At 40.7% G+C, this 18,938-nt stretch overlaps 1 protein-coding gene across 1 annotated transcript in view; it reads left to right on the top strand.

Annotated features, from left to right (window-relative positions):
- LOC125439615 (teneurin-3-like) overlaps positions 1 to 18,938 on the top strand; it is a 294,691-nt gene that overhangs the window by 104,198 nt on the left and 171,555 nt on the right. Inside the window, exon 3 of the mRNA XM_048508731.1 lies at positions 9,135 to 9,437. Coding sequence (XP_048364688.1) covers positions 9,206 to 9,437 — 232 coding nt within the window. The 5' untranslated portion in view covers positions 9,135 to 9,205. The remainder of the gene's footprint in view (positions 1 to 9,134; positions 9,438 to 18,938) is intronic.

Genomic DNA, 18,938 nt, shown 5'->3' with positions numbered 1-18,938 from the left:
TTGAAAAATGCCATTTTGTGGGGCTATTAGTTATTAGTTAATATTTGGTAATGTTATCGTGGAGTGATTTTAAAAGTCCAACTGTATCCAATTCTATATGTTCCTTTCAAAATGGCAGTGAAATACTATGTATGCTCCAGTAGCAAAGGTATTTTTATGGCTAACTTCCATTGGCATTTTTGATTACTAGGCTCAATATGTACAAAGTTCAGTTGTGTTTTTAATAGGAACTATTGAAATAGGAAGATACAAGCCATCTTGATCTCTTGTTTGGTCATGTATTTTGAAGCCCACAGTGTTCATTTTCAGCTATCTAGTGAGTGTATGTTTGCTGTGCTGCTTCTATCAGGCTTTTAGAAGTATAAACCTGTCAACAGAATTGCAAATTATTAGGAAGATCAGAGATAAGAAATTGACTTGTTAGAAAATATTCCCTTAAATCAGAATAAAATTTCTTGTACATAAATTTGCAAATAAATAATTGGCAGTACAATCATAAACCATCACATTCTTCTAATCCCACTAACCCAAGTGGACTTACAGTAGTGTAATTCTTTTAGGATTGTTGTGTTATTCTATGATATGTTTACTTTACAAATGTTTTCTGTTATTTCCATGTGATATAATTTATAATAGGGTTTGAATTAAAAGGCATATCTAGACTGAAAATGAAGGGTCACAATTTCTTTTTTTAGCAATAACTAATGCTTATTTTGCAATCATTCTTTGATTTTAAACAATTTTTTAATCTTGCCATGAATCTGGGGTTTTTTTTGCATTTGTAATTAATTGTAATATCTCCCTTTTTATATGAAAATTACGTATCCAAAATGCAACATGCTACTTCATAGTATGAGGTGCACATAAACAAATGTTCATGTTCACTGTTTTCTTTTTCTTTGTTCTCCATTAAAAACTATAAATTTCATAGGGATGGATTGATTGATTTACTTCATTTATACTCTGTTTCCTAGTGAGAACATGAAACATGGTTTTTCTGTCCTCTGTTTTATCCTCACAACAACCCTGTGATTTATGTTAGGCTGAGCATGTGTGTCTGGTCCAAGATCATCTAGCAAGTTTTCATGGTGTAGTAGAGTTTCAAACTTAGATCTTCCAGATCCTAGTTCTGAGACTGTAATATCACTATACCACACTGGCTCCTCCCCTGGAATGCACCTGGCCTACTCCTGCTACGCTGGTAGCAGGGGCCCTGGGATGCTGATGCAGTGTCCTCCTCTGTGTTCCAGTGCTTGTGGGGAGGACACAGTGACCACATGCCGGCGGAATCACACGTCTGCCAAGGTAAGTTCCTCGAGGAGGGTGAATACACCAGCGCAGTGGAGCGCTACTTCCACAAGCAGATTCAGTCCACTCCTTCGGATGGGGCTCAAATGCTACAACCCATAGTTACTAATAGATATTTGAATTTTCTTTACATGTTTCTGGTTTCTTTTTAAAATTTGCTTTTCTCTGTGTTTGTGTGATTTTCTTTATTTCTTTTTAAGGGATGAAGCTTGTAAACTGTTGTTAGTTGTGTTCCAAAATCAACCTGTTTTAAACTATTTGACCCACTAGTTTTATTCTTCTACAGCTGCTCTAATCAGGAAGAATTACATGTAAAGTATGACATCGATATGGAGAGTGTTTATATGCATTAGAAGAAAACTGGTACCATGTAGGCAGATGGTAATAATCCTTGAGGGAATTTTGAAGGAACTGTTCTAAACTGAGTGTAGCAATTTTCCTTAGCAGTTTAAAAGGCCTACAGGCATGCTAAAACCCTAGCGGGATATTTCAGTTAACACTCTATAACATGACCCTAAAGCCTATTTTACATCATAACAATTAAAATATGTGCTGCAATATATATTTTCAGTCCTATGGGTCTATACCCAATTTTTTTGTTTCAAAAATCAACAAATTAAACTCATTATTTTGCTTCTCTGTTTCTTCTTGTATACTTTAATTTCTATTTTAGTGCAAAGAGATGTAGATGGAATCGGCTGAAGATTCTGTAGCCTTTTTTATTTAGCCATTAATTAAGACTCATTAAAGTTGCTGAAGTTACCTCTGGAATAACTCTGCGTATGATTGTGCTGGTTTAGAGTACTCAAAATCTTAAGCATCCTTTAAAAGTTTAGATGACAAATGCTCACAAAGTAAGTTATGAGCTGAAAATCCAATTGTAGTGTTTATTAACACATTTTTGTAGTCACAATAAGCATGAGTATTTTAAAAACTTTTTCTGCTGTATTGATCTACTTAAACATGCTGCCTTTATTTGATTTAAATATTACATGTGTGTACGAGGTGCCAATATGTTGCTTTTGTCAGTGTGTATAATTTGAACACAGAATTTATATTCCACCTATAATCCTGTTCAAGGTGGCTTGTAAGGAAAATTGCCTAAACACCTATTATCTTCAGTATAAACCATTAAGAAATATTTTTGGTAATTATATTATTTGGATTTTTTAATTAATCAAAACAAGTCTGTTCATGCATATTGTATAGTGCATTTTTAGTTCATTTAGCATCATTGAGTACTGGATTTCCCTATGTGAAAAAGAAAATCCACTTGCAAACATTTGCTAAAGTGCATTGAAAGTACATTATCTTATGTGTGCGAAAATACCCAGTAATGACTAGTTTGCTTGTATCATGCCCCAATCCAAAGCAATTTAGTGAAGGGCTCATGTGTCTAACTAACAGTTATTGGGCAGGGTAGGAGACACTAAGGGAATGAAATCTAAGCTTTTTTGTGCTTGGGGTGGCATGCAAGGGAGAGGAGTAAGGGGTGGCATGCTAGGGAGGGAAGGGGACGGGGCCCAGCATCTGGACATGGCCAACCTGCCCTAGCGGAGGGGAGGAAGGGGGAGGGGTGGCATGCAAGGGATGGGGAGTGGGGGAGGGAAGGGAGTGAGGGGTGGCATGCAAGGGAGGGGAGGGAAAGGGGTCTGTGTGGGGTGGAAGCTAACAAAGGGATCATGTGTCTAACAGTTATTGGGCGGGGTAGGAGACACTAAGGGAATAAAATCTAAGCTTTTTTGTACTATTAAAATGTGTTCCAGACATTACAACTTGAGCTGTTGGATCCGTGAGAGGCACATGCATACGTGGCACCTGCAATTTCACATGGAACTGGAGACATGCATGCCTGCTTCCCCTTAACCTTTAGCTGCATTGTTCCCTACTTAATTATTTAAAACACTTGCAGGCCCATCTTTTCCCCAGATATGGTGGATAACAATATCAACAATACAAAAATAGTAAAAAAAAACCAGTAAAAAAAACAGTATTAACACAATCATCTGAAAGAGGGGCTCATACCAGATGAGGTATATGGGACTCAGGTCAATCTCTCCCCTAGAAAAGCCTGAACTTCTATAGGTTGTTTGTTTTTCCACATGAAACAACAATTAACTAGATTAGTTTTCAAGGGACGACTGTGCTACTAAGTAATTCTGTGGTCTGGATTTCAGTTGCACAGACTCGTGCATACCTTTTCTAATCTTTTCCAAGATTCTCTATCGCCAAGAGCACTTCAGGCAGACATACACACTTTGATCATGTGAACAGAACTTGAGTCCTTGCTCCAATGCAGAAAACTGAATGCTTGTGTGCTCTGGGATCAAAGTGCAAAGTGATAGAGCAGATTAAGAACTGAAAATGACACCTGGAAGAATTTGAAATAATCAGAGAGTTGTGGAGAATCAGGGTTATAGGCAAGCAGTCAGAACAGTACTTCAGTACATTTCTCACCAAATGCTATAACTTACCAGTACTTGATTCTTGTATGCCTAACCATTGCCTAACCACATGTATGCTTAACTATTGCCACACTCTTAGTAACTGCCCCTCAAGAACAATGTGTACCGTGAAGAATTATAGAAAGTGAACAAGAAGTAAGGTAGAGATAGGAGACAAAAAGAAAAGGCAAATATTACTTATTATTTTCTATTATCTATTCCACCTGCTGAAGCTACTGCAGATTTTCTAGGGAGTTGATACACAGGCATTGGAATTGGTTGGGGCAGGGTTCTTATCTACCCTTCCCTGTGCATTTTTTCAGTTTTGAAGTCATTTTATTTTCTTCTGCATGTGGCTTAAATATATTCCAGGGAGATGCTGTTGTCATTGGTTTTGTTACTGGTGACAGTAGAGAAACCTTTCTTATTTTAAAAAATATTAATATAATAATATAGTGTTGCAATGGTAGTTTAAGCAGGTTATCTGAATTCCTAGCTTTTAAAAAAATAATCAGTCTCCAGTTATTTCCCTCATAGTGATATAAGGAAAAAGACATATCTCTGTAGAGGGAGTGATAGAGCAGATTATCTGATTAAATGAGTCCAAGATTTAGTGTATGGGACCTTTAGTTAGAGCTTCCAGAAGTCTCCAGGAAGGAGTAATAAAGATTGCTGGCTGCAAAAGAGAGTGGAATTGGCAAATCCTCAGCTGGCAAAGGTGTGACACTGTGTGATTTTGGCTGGCACAACAGTAATAAGACAGAAGCCAACACTAAGGAAATAATTCTATTGTCCAGGAATTCTGGATGAGTCTAGGATAATACACTGTAGATTTCCAGACTCTTAAGGCCCTTTCTGCACAGCACAAGGAGAGCGGGTTGCAGGCGGGATTAAGGAACCTGCTCTCCCTCTTGCTCCGTTCGCACGCCTCCATGCAGGCAGCGACCGGAGCCCATGGAGGCAATGTGGGCTTCCATTGCGCCTTTGCATGGAGGCACAGTTTTTTTTAAAGGGACTCACCTCCGTAGCCACAAGGGAGGGCAGGCATGGCCCCCCAGCCATGCTGACATCCCGTGCTGACACGCGATGTCCTTGCAACCCTGTGTCTACACAGTCAGGAGCAAGGATGTTTAAAAACTGGGAAGCGCTGTCAAGTACGGTGGGGGGGACATGAAGCACCTGGCTTCTTAACTGGGGCTGGGCTGTAATCTGGAGAGCTGAGTTTGATTCCCCACTTTCTCTGTCCCACCTGCTGCCCCATAAGGAGTTTGTTGTGGGGAGAGGAAAAGGGGGGGCATTTGTTAGCTGTTTGGAGACTTCTTAAAGTGAACTGCACCTGGGGTCCGCGTGCCCTGCGTCTTTGCCACAGCCCCGCCCAGGAATGCCCGGTCACGCCCCCGTTGTGCCCTGCCCAGCCCCATTGGTGCTATGCCACTGTTTGAATCCCACCACCATGGGAACCTGTTGCTAAAATTTTTGGATCCCACCACTGGAAAGGAGGGAAAGAGCTCAACAGGGAAGTGATGCCATAGAGTCAGCTCTCTGAAGCTGCCATTTCCTCTCAGATAACTGATCTCTGGAGTCTGGAGATCAGTTATAATTCCAGTAGAACTCTCCCTCCCACCTTGAGGTTGGTAATCCTAATGGCAAGTGAAAAGAAGAGCCTTCTGCACTTCTGCTTCCAACCTTAGCAATAACATATTCCTTGGTATGAATTGCTGGAGGAAAGAGTCACTAAGGAGTCTTTGTCATTTGGGCTTTGCCATGGCAACCAAGGTAACTCAGCAACTTTAGAGCTTGCCACCATATTCTAGGCTTCTTGTATATAAAGCAAATCCCTTTTATCTAAGACTTTCAGCAGCTCCTAAAATGGAAGTGTGTACTGGGTTTAACAAAGAATCCCCAGCCCTCATAAATAGTATAAACAGATTGCGGCACTTCATTCATTCCACAGCACAAACATTGTAGATACAATTAGTTAAAAGTACAATTCTGTAGTTCCCTCCTGTCTCAGGAAGTCAGTGTTTTTGAAAGATAGCATTTCAGGAAATTAATATTTCTTTATATGTAGTCCCATATATACATGGTGCAAGAAGCATCCACAGTTTCTTTTGCCTTTTATTGTTTTTGGTAAATTTATAATTGCTGCCGAAGTATTCAAATAATACAGTTCTATTAAACAGTTTGTAACTTCTAACCTCATTTTTAGCCTGGAGAGGCAGTAGATAACCCGAAAACTGCCTTTGAAGTATACTGAATTCATTGGCTTATTGTGAGAAGATCAGTAGCCGCTAACACTACAGCATAGATTAAATCATTGTGGTTTTTAAACTGTACACAGTAATTCTATTATTAAAAAAAACTTGGGCCGTTTCCGCACGGCCAAAAGCAGCGACGCGATGACGTCGCAAATTGCGACGCATACGAAAAAAAGCGTTCACACAGACAGGCGGAGCTGCGGGCGTCCGCAGCCCCGCAGAAATGTGACGGTTCGCACTGAAGCGCTGCGGAAGCGGCGTCTCGCGATGTTTAGCCTGCGCGCGAAGCCGTGCAGGCCCGACGTCATGCCCACGCAGCAGTGCGATGGACAACGTGACTGCCCTGATGTCCTGCCCGTCCCCCATCTGTCAGTGCCTCCCCTCCCAGCTACTGTCAGTCCCAGTGCATGGGTCTGGGAAAGGTGCTTGGCCATGCAGGGAACGCACCAGGAGACTGACGTGTGTGTGTGGGGGGAAAAGGTGACCCAGCTTGGCCGTCTGGCAGTCGCCATTTTGAAGACGGCTCCCTTGCGGCTGTTCGCACGAGTGCGGCGTCGATGCGTCACAGGGGGAAAAAGAGTGGTTTGAAGCGTTTTCTGAATACGGCGTCTTCGCGCCGGTTTAGCGTTTCCGCGACGGCGCGAATGCGCACCTCCGCCGCTGCGCGTGCGAACGCTCTCGCTATGGCGGTTCTTTTACCGTTTCCACGACGTCATATTTCGCCCGTGCGGAAACGGCCTTGAAGTGTCATGTAAAGAACTGTTAAAAATGCTACAGAACTTTAAACATTTAAACCTAAAAACTAAACACTTAGCACCCTCATTAATTAATACTATATTTTGGAATAGTTTACAAAAATGCATATGTTATATGTCATAGAAAATTTATTTACCACATATATACTTATTAATTGCAGTCTTCAAGCAGTTAACTCTGGAGTATGAACATCAGATTTAATATGAAGATGTGGAGATTGTTAATGTGACTATCTTTGATAATACATACATTCCAATACCCTCAATACCCTTGGTCCACATTGGCAGTGTTTGCCTGTTTGTTTTTTGTCACTACTTATGCAATCATATTTGAACAAAAGCTCTACACCTTCTGAAATTGACCTTTTCTAGGTGCTGGAGTTACTCATGATTTCCTTAGGAGTTGATCCGCAAACACTGGAATTTTTTTTGTAGGGTTTTCCACATGTCTTTCCTCCCTGTGCATTTTTATAGTTGTGAAGTCAGTTAATTTTCTTTGCCACATAACTGAAATAATGAGTATTTGGGGGGCGGGTGCAGCATTCTTTTCCACACCACTGCCAGAACAGCAGTTTTTGATGCAGCGTTATCAGTGGCATCACAAAATCCCATTTTTTTAAAAAAAGGACTAAATGTTGATATAAACCCTGTTAAAATGTATTGGTTTTACAATCTGCAGTGCTTTTGACATTTAAGCAAAAAATTAAAAATTGACAATGATAGTAACTGGCATTTAAAATATTATTGCATTTAAAATTACGTGCATCAAACAAATAAAGGTTTCAAGCAAACATTTTGATCTTCAAAATATGAAATTTTAATGGAAGGCACAAACATTCCATCAGATAAAACATTAAAAATCCAGTTGATGAAGAATCTATGAGTAACTTCTGATTTTTTTTTCATTAGTGCAAATGATTACCTTTATACTTTTTATCTAGTAGTGTTTTCTAAACCACAACATACTTCATTGGGTCAAGGGTTTCTTGACCACTGCTAGATCAGACTTACAGGGCAATCTGCAGGAGAGGGTAAAAGAGCAGTGGAACTGATGTGCCCTTGGCATCATTGCCACTCTGTGTGGCAAAGTGGCACTTAACGCTGGTTGGGGGGAGCACTAAGGTGGTGCCAGGGAAGTGCGCTTCTCTGCGTTGCCTGGCCACAAGCACTGAAGTTGCGCTAGCACTCCTCTGCTGCGTTCTTGGGGTGAGCTAAGTTGCGTCTGCTTCGTCAAGCCTTGTAGCCCAGGGACACCCTCTTTTGCTGGTGTCAACTTAATGTCAGCAAAAAGGCAGGCATTGTCCATTTCACGGGATAGCATGACGGTTTCAGCATGACAGTTAAGTTTGGTTTTTATTTTACCACCAGGAACCTCTGTGGAGACCACACACCTGTGCTGTCCCTGTCTACTACCTATCTTTCCGCCCATCCTTGTGGACTGGGCTGCCTGTGGTGTCATATCTAGCATTCTGCTACAAACTCTCTTCCAGATACCTCTGAGTATTTACAAATATAGTGTGAATGATATGACCACTCTTTATTTCATACCAGTGTATGTAATGTCTTCTAAACATGGAAGTTCCATTTTGCTATAATGTTTTGAGGTCACGGGTCTGTGAATGTTGTATGAATCTGGATAATCTTTTTAAAAACTGTCTAAGCCAGGAATATCACCTAATCTTCTGGTGGTAAATTACTTCCTTTTGTCATTTACTACCAGTCAGCTTCACTGGGTCATCCCATAGCCTACTATTACAAGAGGAGCCAACCCCCCCCCCTTTCCACAGTGGTCACAAAGTTATGTTTCTAAAACCTCGGTGCAAAAGTACACATATCCAGTCCTAAAGCTACATGAGACTCTGATGCTCATGTGGAATTAATCCAAATATATTCTTGCACACTTCATACCAGACAAAGAAAAAGTGATTGCAACCCGAAATGTAAAAACATTTTACTAGTTTTTGAATAAAACTCATTAACAATTTTATAAGCTGAAAGTGGCGTCCACCAGGAACCAATGCTGTAAAACTTTTCCTCATGTGTGCTTGTTGACATGAACGGGGTGGAGGTGGGGGGGCGGGCGGCGACAAATTAGCTCTTCGTGGTAAATTGCATTTTTATTAGTGTGTTCTGTAATTCTATTGTTGGCAGGAATTTCTTAACTGATCTACTGGTTGTAATGCTGAATAAATGCCCTATTTTGATCTTCCTGCCAAACAGAGTTCAATTGAATCCGAAAGCCAGCATTATGTTGTTTGACTAAGACTTTTACTTTCAAGTAATTACATAGCTGCCAATGAATATGAGCATATGTGGTGCTATGTAAGTATATGATTACATATTATATAATCTTCTAAATCCTCTTACAGGTGGACTTAAATTGAATGTAGAGGAGACTTCCAAGTAACCTGGCCTGATGCGCATACAGAAGGAATGAAGCATGGATGTGAAAGAACGCAGACCTTATTGCTCCCTGACAAAGGGCAGACGAGACAAGGAACGGCGTTACACAAATTCTTCAGCAGCAAACGAAGAGTGCAGAGTGCCTACACAGAAATCCTACAGCTCAAGCGAAACCTTGAAAGCATTTGATCATGATTCCTCCAGATTGCTTTATGGAAACCGGGTAAAAGACTTGGTCCACAGGGAGTCAGATGAATATAGCAGGCAAGGTAGGGATAACATTCCAGTGCAATCGGCATTACTGTGTATATATATTTTAAGTGATCATATGTCATTCATATTCATATGGGAGGTCCATGTCTTCATACCAGTCTTTTAAAAATGATAAAGGAAAGGTATATTATGCTTATCATACTAATCACTTTACTGGCCTCGCAACACTGAGTGGATAGGGGAGTGTGAGTTTGGTTATTTCTGTTTCAAAGGAGATGTTGGTTCAATGTTTGTGGTCAGCTGAGAATGATTGTTTTACTGTCTGCATGTCAAGGTGAGAGGCGTACTTGGAAACATTTGCAGAGTGGTTATTTAGGGGGACAGATCTAGTTATCTACATGCTTCTAAAGCTTCAGTCTTGGTTCTTCGCCAGGCCACGCAGGTGGTAAGACAACTGCAGAACTTGGCTTGGTTTCCCATATTGTTGTGGGGCTGTTGCAAGGAAACAAGGTTGCTGTTTTCTTCCACTGACACTGTGATATGCAGTGTCCCAACATAAATCAAGGCAGTTTGGACAGAAAGTACCATGCAACTATTTTGCTCCCATGGAATTATTTTTGGTTCAGGATAAATAAATGCATTTTAATTACGGTATATTTAGCTTGGGTTGCTAAAGAACCACTCATCTGTGATTAATTAGTAATCTGTAAACTTGACAACTTTTATAATTGCTTTGATAATTGTAGAGGTGAATGGCAACTGAAATAAGGATAAATTCACATTTCTGTGGGCAAGTAACTTCTGTGGATGATTTGAAAGGCTATCGTACTTAACTATCTGTCTGGCAGTGCAGTCCTGGAGGGGAGGCATTTATGCCAGTGCAGAGGCACTTATACTGATTCTGGAGAGCTATGCAGCAGTGCAATGCCTGGACTTAAATGCAGTCACAATGCTAGCACTCCTCTGGTGCAGGAGCCTGTGCCAGTACCAAAGGAAGTGTTTCGAGGGACAGAGCCAGTTTTAGTCAGTTTTATTAGCCCTTTCGGCTCAGAAACACCATCATTTGCCTGCACAGACTTATGTTGGCAAAAAGGAAGGCACAGACCATCATACTGCATAAGTTGATTTCACACAGGTCAGGAGAGTGTTGCTTGCATTCTGCAGTGCGGTCTGCAGTGCAGGCAGCATGGTTATGCTGTTCCCTGTGCCCAACTACTCCCACCCCCCACCCCCAGGATTGCACTGTTAGTCTTTGGCATTCAGTTCATGGCTTTGAACATTATATTTGCAGTTACCATCAACCAAAAGAGCCACAAAACTGCTGAATGTGCTGTGTTCCATTGAACAAAACACTGGGGTTCCTAGGAATCACCATGGTGGGAGACTTCCCACTGCCCCCCCCCCCGCCCCCCCGCACACACCACTCCTTTGGATGGATGGAGAATTCTTTTTTTTAATTGTTGTTATCGTATACAGTGTGATATCACTTCCAGGGAACAATGGTAGTAGTGAAAACCAGTTCATAGAGCAACATGATGTCACTTTGAGGTTTCCCCTGAAAGTAACATTGTGTCACACATTACAATGCCCCCACATTATCCAAGCTGCCCCATCTCCTGCTGCCCTGCTGAGTCCGACACCAACCTCCCCATCCCCCTACCCACCCTCTCCCAACACCCACAAAGACAAGCCGGGCAAACAAAGTCTTTACTTCTTTACTCCCCTGCCCTGTCTAGGCCTGCTGTATTCCTTATTGCTAGTATAACTATATTTTATATTTTACCAAAGTACTTCTCCACATGTAGAATTATCTTTCCCCATTGCTTCTAATCCTCTGAGTAAAGAGAGGGCTTCCCTTTCTGCCTCCCTTTCTTTCCATAGCATTAAGAAGTAAGTTGAATAAGTAAATGAGATTGTGAAGGTACCAGAGGACTGTCTGCCGCTGTGGAGAAAAGAGGGGAAACTCCCCCCCCCCACACACACACACACTGTGGCCAGCTTTAACTTTTCCTGGATGGAAAAGTTGCTCGTGGTTTACTTTCTCTTCTTGTGGCCAGATTGTTGTCCTGTCAACACTATCTGGGTGCTGGGATGGGAGTGCAGAGACTACAAAGAAGGGTATGAGCATTATTTGCTTCCATCTGTGCAATAAAGACTACTGTTCAGGGTGGTTTGCAACTCATCTTCTAGTCTTTTTAGTGACAGATCTTTCCAGGTGATAATTGTCTGACTGACAAAAGCCCTACAGGGCATGGGCCTGTCCACTTGTAACATGGGGCATGTGCCACGCTGGAGAGTGGTGCCTTAAGAGCCACATGTAGCTCTAGAGCCACTGAATATCATTTATCTAGTTATCTAGTTATTCTTTTATAGTCACTATGAGTATGTACTGTACATTTATTTGTACGTTATAGATTTATATATATGGTTTCTATGGATATTGTATTGAGCTATATCATAGAGCTGCAGGAGCTTGTGTGTATTGAGTTCTACTTTTAAAAGGTGTGAACATTCTGTATATGCTACAAAAATTCATTTTTAAGGTGCTGCAAGACTCTTCTTTTGCTGCAACTGATGAACGCAGCCACCCCACTGTGTTAAAATAATGGACCTCCATTATTTTGAACAAAGTCATGATTACTTAGAATACAGAATCTTGCTGCATAGTATCACTGTATGATTGCTTTTTCATCACCTCTTGTCCATGTTAAGCATGTTTGAGAGGTGTTAACTTGTCATTTCTTAAGGTTCACACAGATGACAGATTTTTACCATCTTCTTAATTCAGTGTTTGTGCCTAAACCAGAGCTGCAGAAAGTAGGGTCAGCTTTGTTTCTTGAAAAAGCAAGTAGCTGTTCCACCCTTGACTCAACACTGCCATGCAAAGTACATGGGACATATTGGTTCAATAATCACCTTGCTTGCAGTTCTGAAAGTGAGGTTGGTGACCAGTGTGAAATGAAGTATGCGAATATGGATGAGCAAATGCTACTGATGTAAATGGTACTGTTGTTGACACACTATCCTACCACAGCCTCACTAACAACTGAATAAAAAGGATAGCTGTGCACTGGAAATACATCTGCTCTCTTTAGGATTATTGTACAGAAATATATTATCTGATGTAATGCTTAAATACTGAATAATTTAAAAATAATGCACTAGTCTTACAAAGTTACATAAAGGTCTAGAATTGTCACTTCCCAACATATTCCACTCTTTTTAGAATACAGTTTTAGACACTGATTAGGGCTGATATGGCATTACCCAAAGTACTTTAGGATTTGTATTGTCGAAGGTTTTCATGGCCGGAATCACTGGGGTGTTATGTGGTTTCCAGGCTGTATGGCCGTGTTGTAGTAGCATTTTTCGTGACGTTTCCCCTGCATCTGTGGCTGGCATCTTCAGAGAATCTTCAGCCCGGAAACCACACAACGCCCCACTACTTTTGGATGACTTACTGTGATCCAGAACTTGTTGCAGTATTTTATTGATCACTTCAGAAGATTTATGAATATAGCAATTCCCAATAGATTATCCCCATTTTGTAATCAAGATGCCAGCTGGTCAAAATGTCTAAGGGATTGCAACCGGTCCCCACTATAATAGAAACTGAAGAATTATTAGCTTACAGGATATCTTGTTCTTTAAACTATCAGAAATATTAGAAGTACTGCCTTGATTAACTGCATAACATTATTAATGTCTTCATAACTTTTTAAAATCCTATTTGAATTTAATGGAAACCAAGAGTCAGACAGTTTTAGTTCCCACAACTTTTGACTATTTCTTTAATAGCAACTTTTGGTGTACCATGAATTGCTTGGGGGTTTTTTGAAAGAAAGAAAGAAAGAAAGAAAGAAAGAAAGAAAGAAAGAAAGAAAGAAAGAAAGAAAGAAAGAAAGAAAGAAAGAAAGAAAGAAAGAAGCTTTAGTGCAGTTTAGGATACTGCTGTTTGTAAAAAGTAAACAAATGCCCTCTCCCTATGTCTTACAGCACCATCCAAAGTCCTCAGCGATGGGATACTGCGCTGCGGTGGCACAGTCCCAATGCCTCCAGCAGTAGGGGGAGCAAAACATGCAACTCCCACCCTGCTGTTGGAAAGCCCTCCATAAGGGGTTACAGGATTTATGCCACACTTAAGTCTGAGGGTCAGGTGAGACCTAGGTGAGACATTGATGCAGTCCCATTGCGGCCTGGATTTCTGTGTTTTGTGGGACTGATGGGTGGGCTGGCACATCTTCCTCCTCCGCAGGGGTAAGTGCTCTGGGGAGGGCAAATGACCTGGAACAAAGCCGCACAACTCCCTCAAGCCCTTCCTCCCCAATGTGGCTCATAATTGTGGTTCATTCAAACCAGTTTATTGAACTAACTGCAGTTAGTGTAGCAAACAATCAAAATGATCCAAAGTCTGTTTGGAAATCCCATTTTGTTCTTGTGAGAACTGATTACAACAGTAGCAGTAAGATTATTTGCCATCCTGCAATTGTGACGATATATGTTGGGATGATGTTACTGAATAAAACAGGATTATATTAGAGAGAAGAGAAATAAGAGTTTTGGATTTATACCCCAGCTTTCTCTCCTGTAAGGAGACTCAAGGTGGCTTACAAGCTCCCAGTAACATAGGTATAGATTTTTATGGGGTGGGTTCAGGGGGCAGGGCCATGCCCCCACCCGCCCATGGGACGTGGCCACGCCTTCCCAAGTCCCGTCTCCCGGCCTCAGTGCTTGTAAAGTGCCCCCTCCACCCCCTGGGCTCCCAGCCAGCAGCCGGCATTCTCTTCTGCTCTCCCCTCCTGGCCAGAAGTGTAGCTAGGGAAAATGGAGCCTGGCGCAAAATCTGAGTTTTGTGTGAGTTTTGTGTGTCCCGCTGGGCAGCCGCTATGATGCTGGAATCCACACCCAAACAGCAACACTTCCAATAGTGTTTAAATTAGGGAGCCTAGATTCTCCTTTTAAATCCACCTTAAAGGGAGAATCTGGGGTCCCAGTTAAAATAACATTGAAAGTGATGCTGTTTTGGGGTGGATTATGCCAAAGGGGGTGGATTTGGGGTGGTTTTGGGGTGGACATGCCAAAGGGGGTGGATTTAAAAGGAGAATCTGGGGAAATTTGGGGGGTGCCTGCTGTCAGGGGTACAATTGTTAAGCTATCAGCACCATACTTTCAGGGTATCTTTAAGAGACTCTCCTGATGATACCACCCAGGTTTGGTGAAGTTTGTTTCAGGGGGTCCAAAGTTATGGACCCTCAAAGGTGTCGCCCCATCTTCTATTAGGTCCCATTCGAAACAATGGGGCATGGGGGAACCCTCTTTGGGAGTCCATAACTTTGGACCCCTTGAACTAAACCTCACCTTACTTGAGTGGTATCATCAGAAGAGTCTCCCCCAAATCCCTGAAATGTTGGTGCTGCCAGCCTAAAAACTGCGCCCCCTGTAGCCCAAAAACTGGAAAACACTAAAAAAAATTAAAATAAACACAAACGGGGCGGAGCTTCAGACATGTAATGGGGGGGTTGAACCCAGGAACACCCCCCTTACCTATGTCCTTGCAAGCTCCTTTCCCTTCCTCAACAGACACCTTGTGAGGTAGGTGGGACTGAGAGAGTTTCAGAGAACTGTGACTTGCCCAAGGTCACCCAGCAGGAATGTAGGAATGCAGAAACCCATCTAGTTCACCAGAGAAGAAGAAGAAGAGGAGGAGGAGGAGGAGGAGGAGTTTGGATTTATATCCCCCCTTTATCTCCTGTAGGAGACTCAATGGGTCTTGCAAACTGCTTTCCCTTCCTCCCGCACAACAAACACCCTGTGAGGTGGGTGGGGCTGAGAGATATGTGACTAGCCCAAGGTCACCCAGCTGGTGTGTGGTGTGTGTGGTGTGGTGTGTGAGCCTCAGATGGAGTGGGGAATCAAACCCGGTTCTCCAGATTAGAATCCATCTGCTCCTAACCACTACACGTATTTGAAACAAGGTTTGTACAAACTAGAGATCATAACCAGGATATAACTCTGATGAAGAATCCTGATTTGTACCAACCAATTCAGCATTCAGTTATCTTGGTAAATTGCAGCTTAATCGGTAATTTGTATTTGTGTGGTGTTTGAATTTCTTAATTATGTGTGTTTGAAGTCCTTTATTAATTAGTTATGTTTTATTAGTGATACCAGAAGAAACAATGAAAGTAATTAGAGTAATATACCAGAATGTTGCTTATTGAGTTGTGCTCTTCATATAAAGTGCATTATTTTTGCAGTCTCCAGACAGCCAGGATATCAGGAATTGGGGCAGCTGAAGGACTGAAATACCAATTCCTGGAATGTTTTCTACAGTGACATATGGTTTACTGGTTGGTCTTTTAAAAGCATTTGGTATGGCCTATTGGCTTTCTGTAATGCTTGCTGTTCTAGCAGCTGTGATTGCTACCTGTAGATTTGATAAAATTCAGATTACACTTGGCTTGTTATGCATTCTTGGGTAGTGACTCATGAATTAAAGAGAATTTCTTAACATTGTCTTGCATGGATATTTGCTTTGTTCCAAGGTCACAGAACCCATTTTAACAATAAAAACATCATTCATTCTATCATTTGATATAAACCTTCTATCTTATTTTCTGTTCAGAAAAAAATGGATTTTGTGTACTGTACAACATGTAGTGAACTGAATTATCAGGTTGCAAAAGTCTGAGCAAGTAAGTTAATAAATAATTTTTAAAATTAAAATCGGTAAAATAATTCTGTCATAGTGACATGTAATGAAATACAAAGTTATTACCTAAAGTGCTACTATACTTTTTGTCTCTAGGTCAAAGAAAAGTCCTAAGTCCTTATTCAGCTGCTATAAATGTCAGCCCTTCAGGGATCGGGCGGTATAGAAATCAAATAAATAAATAAATAAATAAATAAATAAATAACATTATTTAGATTATACCTGCTAAAGTAAAATTTTGGTCTCTAAAATTATTACTTGATGTCTTAGGTTCGTTTCAGTTCTTAGAACTGTTTAGCTTGTGTCAAAATATAGTACTAACAAAAATGATTCAAAATTACTTTCTGCTTCCATGTGTGTAAATACAGTGGCTCTAGTATCCAAAATTAATTATATGTTTGCGTTTAATGCAAAGTTCATGGATTTTATTTGGATTTTCATATAATTTAGTCTTTTAAGGAAGCATGCAGTGGCTGACCAAGATCTACTTCAAGACCAGAATCTGCTATCATAGCCAAATTCAACCTAGCTTGCTACAAAAGAATAATAATAATAATAATGCTGAAATGTGAGGTTGTCATTTTATGGGACTTCAGAAACATAAAACATTAATCAGAACTTCAGTGTTTAATTAATGTGAATCCAAAGTTTATTACTTTTTAAATATTAGCTACTCAACATGATTCATTTGATGAGTAAAATGATTAATCTTATTCAGCTGCTATAAATGTCAGCTCTGGCATAAAAAGATTTAAATAGCCATGATTTTCTTTCTTTTAAACTTTAAATTGTCTGTAGTTAAACATACCAGTTAAACCAATCTGTCTTATTATTCTTATGTAGAAATTGGGCTCTCCCCTCACTTTACCTCATTTATCAGACTGATGATTTACAGCTTTGCAGCCTATTCTTAACCAGTTTACTTCAAAGCAAGTCCCATAGATTTCCACAGAATTGACTTCTAGGTAAAAGAGTGTATACCCTTATCAGCAAAAAGTACTAAGTAGAATTCATCTGCCATGTGCTGGATTGTATTTGTTTTACAATGCTCTGCTTGGGTCTTATCTAGGACCCTAGCAGAGCATTCATTAAAAAAGATGGTGCAGCCTGTTGTGGTTGAAGTACTTAGTTCTTTTTGTTGAAATGGGTAGCATTGGGAGTGAAAATTGCAAAACTTGCTATCAACAATAAGAGTTTTGGCAATAGGATGGTGTGAAGTTCAAGCTTTTAAAAGCCATTTAAACAGAGGTAGCATGTTGTGTTCTTTGACTGGTGGTCTCTACCAAAATTTTCTACTTTTGGGTCCTGAGGGGAAAGGTGGATATGTATGAATTAAACAATAAGCATAACTGAAGATGGGGAGGCTCGCAAGAAGTACGTGGTGGGTGGGAAGGAGAGAAGGAAGCAGAAAAGAGACGCTGGGAGCATCCAGGGAAGTGAAATAGTAAATAGCGGAGCAGGGAATAATGTATGATGTCCCCTGTAAATTCTTGCTGGTCCTTTATTTGTTACCTGTATTTGAAACACATTTTCTATCAAATGCACCTTAAAAGACATTAGAGCAAATTGCCAGTTTAAACAAAAACACGAATAAAATAAGTTAGAGCTGCATTTAAAAGAGAGAAATTGGAGTGGAGCTGTGACCTCGTGATTCAAGTGGACGGAAGCTGGACTTAATACAACCAGTGTTGTCAAACCACCAGGATATTATTCCTCCCCACCATCAGTTCTTCAGTCTTTTCAGGACACAGTTTCAGTTTTTATGTCTGCTTCCTTCTTAGAGCTTGCAGAATTTATCTCAGTGTGTTTTACTATATTCGTTGAAAGCACCACAGTACTCTGGAGTGTTCACTTTGACATCAGTACACAAGTACGCAGTAGGCAAATTTGAACTGCATTAAAGCCCTAGACAGTATGTGAACATAGCTGAGACAAATTATTGTACATTTTATTAGCTCAAATAAATATTACTAAAGATGGTGCTTATAGGTGTTTATTTCTGAGACCCAGAAAGAATTCTTCTTGGGACAAGAAAATACCGTTCCAAAGATTTTTCCTTTCTTTATACTCCCCTTTCCCCAGACTTCCATTATGACATCATGATCCTACTTATCTAGGATGTAGGATAGCACTTTTGCAGTAGCTAAAGATGAAAGAGAGTGTCTATCATATTGGTGTGCATGCTTTAGAAAGGCAAGGTGAGTTCAGTAACAGAAGGAATTTTAGCAGCTGCAAGAAGGAGCTTAGTTTGTTCAAGAAGAGAGATTACTAAGGCCCCTTCCGCACATTGTTTGAATGTGGATTGAAACTGCATTATTCTGCATGTGTGGAAGGGGCCAGAGATAAGCAGAGGGAATTGACAAGTCAAGGATTGTGAATATGTACAGCAAAAGGCACTTGTGCCTTACTGTGCTGATGCAACTGCTAAGCAACAGCCAAGGGGAAAAGGGAAAAAAGCTTTGACATTTGGAATTGGCTGTGGCCTGTATTAGCCAAGACTACTGGATAATGACAGGTAGTGATGGGGCAAAACCCTGAGCAGCACTGTGATGCCTAGAATCTCTTGTAGAGAGGATTCGATGACAGCATAAATTTAGTGAAAAGGACAAAAGGACTCTGCTCAAAAACTGTGTGGCTGGGTGGATTGGATGCTCACTTTTTCCACAACTACTAGCTGGCTCTGGCAACTGATAAACATATAATCCCATTTAGCTGTCTGTTCTGTCTGATTGACTTGATGGAGTGTAAGGCTAGGTTGGATAGTACAAAAGAACCCACGGTGCTTGTTCCAGGAGCTTCAGAATCAGTTGTTGCTGAAGAAAGTTGTTCTCATCATCTTGTATTT

Source organism: Sphaerodactylus townsendi, linkage group LG10 (genome assembly GCF_021028975.2).
Source record: "Sphaerodactylus townsendi isolate TG3544 linkage group LG10, MPM_Stown_v2.3, whole genome shotgun sequence".
Classification (NCBI taxonomy): Eukaryota; Metazoa; Chordata; class Lepidosauria; order Squamata; family Sphaerodactylidae; genus Sphaerodactylus; species Sphaerodactylus townsendi.
The sequence above is the reverse complement of the archived record's forward strand: the minus strand, read 5'-3'. Positions and strand labels throughout refer to the sequence as shown.